At 45.8% G+C, this 1597-nt stretch overlaps 1 protein-coding gene across 1 annotated transcript; it reads right to left on the reverse strand.

The window, feature by feature from the left end:
• Positions 1 to 461: 461 nt before the first annotated feature.
• On the reverse strand, positions 462 to 1515 carry LACBIDRAFT_336281 (uncharacterized protein; the record flags this gene model as incomplete). The annotated part of the gene is made up of 6 exons (XM_001891224.1): positions 462 to 571; positions 609 to 694; positions 1186 to 1219; positions 1275 to 1299; positions 1417 to 1447; positions 1490 to 1515. Coding segments are annotated over 6 exons (312 nt in total), but the record flags the coding sequence as incomplete, so codon positions are not given.
• Between the last annotated feature and the right edge of the window lie 82 nt (positions 1516 to 1597).

A 1597-nucleotide genomic window follows, 5' to 3' on the forward strand; every position in this document is an offset into this window, starting at 1 on the left:
CCCCATCAATGAGCGAACCATCCACAAGCCATCATTCTGATACCAAACATAGATCTGAGCCCAGCCGCCAACGGTAATCCTCGCACTAAATTGGGAGCTTACTCGAAGCGACCATTCTTCCCTCTGCCACAATGCGAATCACAAAGAACTCTGATCACATTTTGTGTGTTTCTTTTGTAATTGTTTTGTAATGCTCTTTGTTTGTATAATTGATGTCTTGCAGGGGAAGCAGCCAACCTGGGGGCCGCTTTTTGGGCACTCCTTAGTCGTCTCTTCATCATCAAAGACACAGTGAATTTCTTCTGCTGTTCTTGGAAAGAACTTTGGTCTCAGTGTGCTGACTGCCGTCCAAATACTGTATGTTTCCCCCCCCCTCTCCTCCTTTATTGGCAAACAAGCTCACATTCATTTCTTTTGTACACAGGATGAGAGCTGTGATCCTCTGCATCACGCGGACACATTCACCCTCGTTTCTGCCCTTTTTCCGCTTCTCTATTGGGTGCTTGAATGTCCTTATGGGCCTTATATTTCAAAAACTTGAAGGCACCAAGTCTAAACGGTCTGTGACATTCTGGAGGGAGCACACAAAGAGTGCGCTGCCGACACACGCAAGGGGCGTTGATATTCACCCCATTTTGAATATGGCTTCTGTGCGCCGCCCTCGTATGTGTCGAATATGTGGCCGGGGGTAAGGCTGAGAAGCCGTTTAATAAAGCGGGCTTTGGGGTTGGTAGGTAGGGAGAAAAGGTGGTGGGAATGAGGGGGTATTTCATTGTGAAGCCTGCTGAGTCGTTGCCGCAATATGTATAGAAGTCCGTGCTAACGGGAATATGGATAGCTCGACAGCTGCTGCTGCTTGAGCCCATGTTTATGACCACCAGATGCTTTCTACCTGACCTATAGTTGTGGGACCTTGAATGAACATTGGACTCTACTTGGAGATATATTGAACCACTTCAATCCACTCATCTGAGGTCATCTCTAGTGTTAAAGTCCTTACCACGCAAGCTATGTAGCCGAAATGTTCCAAAATGGTGTTCCAATAAGATATTGCACTTTAGATTTTATAGCGTGGTAGAGCGTATAATTGATGCAAGGAAATAAGTGCCTGTTTCGCCTTTTTTTTTTCGCAGAAATCAGATGAAAGTCTCTGCCTACAGACTTACCAAATATTCAAATACTTACATAGCAACGTTACATAAAGGAGGTTTTGTTATGACTTTCAGAGAATAGGTAAGCTGAAACTAGTTGCCGTTTGTTTGCGGAAAACATACAACCAGAAGCGCTGTCACCCCATACCTACAAGCGGCTATTACTTTTCATTTCACCTTGTCACGCACTCAGAAATTCGTGAAGAAGCGGTGCCAGCTCCCCCAAACACCCCTCGGAAATCAACTTCTCTTACCAAATACAGACCTGAGCCCAGCCGCCAACGGTAGAAGAGGTCCTAAGCTGATGTTTAGTATAAATTCGTTTGCGGAAAACATACAACCAGAAGGCGCTGTCATCCCGTACCTACAAGCGGTTATTAGCTTTCATTTCACCTTGTCACGCACTCGGAAATTCGTGAAGAAGCGGTGCCAGCTCCCCCAAANAC

This window comes from Laccaria bicolor, genomic scaffold, assembly GCF_000143565.1.
Source record: "Laccaria bicolor S238N-H82 LACBIscaffold_525 genomic scaffold, whole genome shotgun sequence".
NCBI lineage: Eukaryota > Fungi > Basidiomycota > Agaricomycetes > Agaricales > Hydnangiaceae > Laccaria > Laccaria bicolor.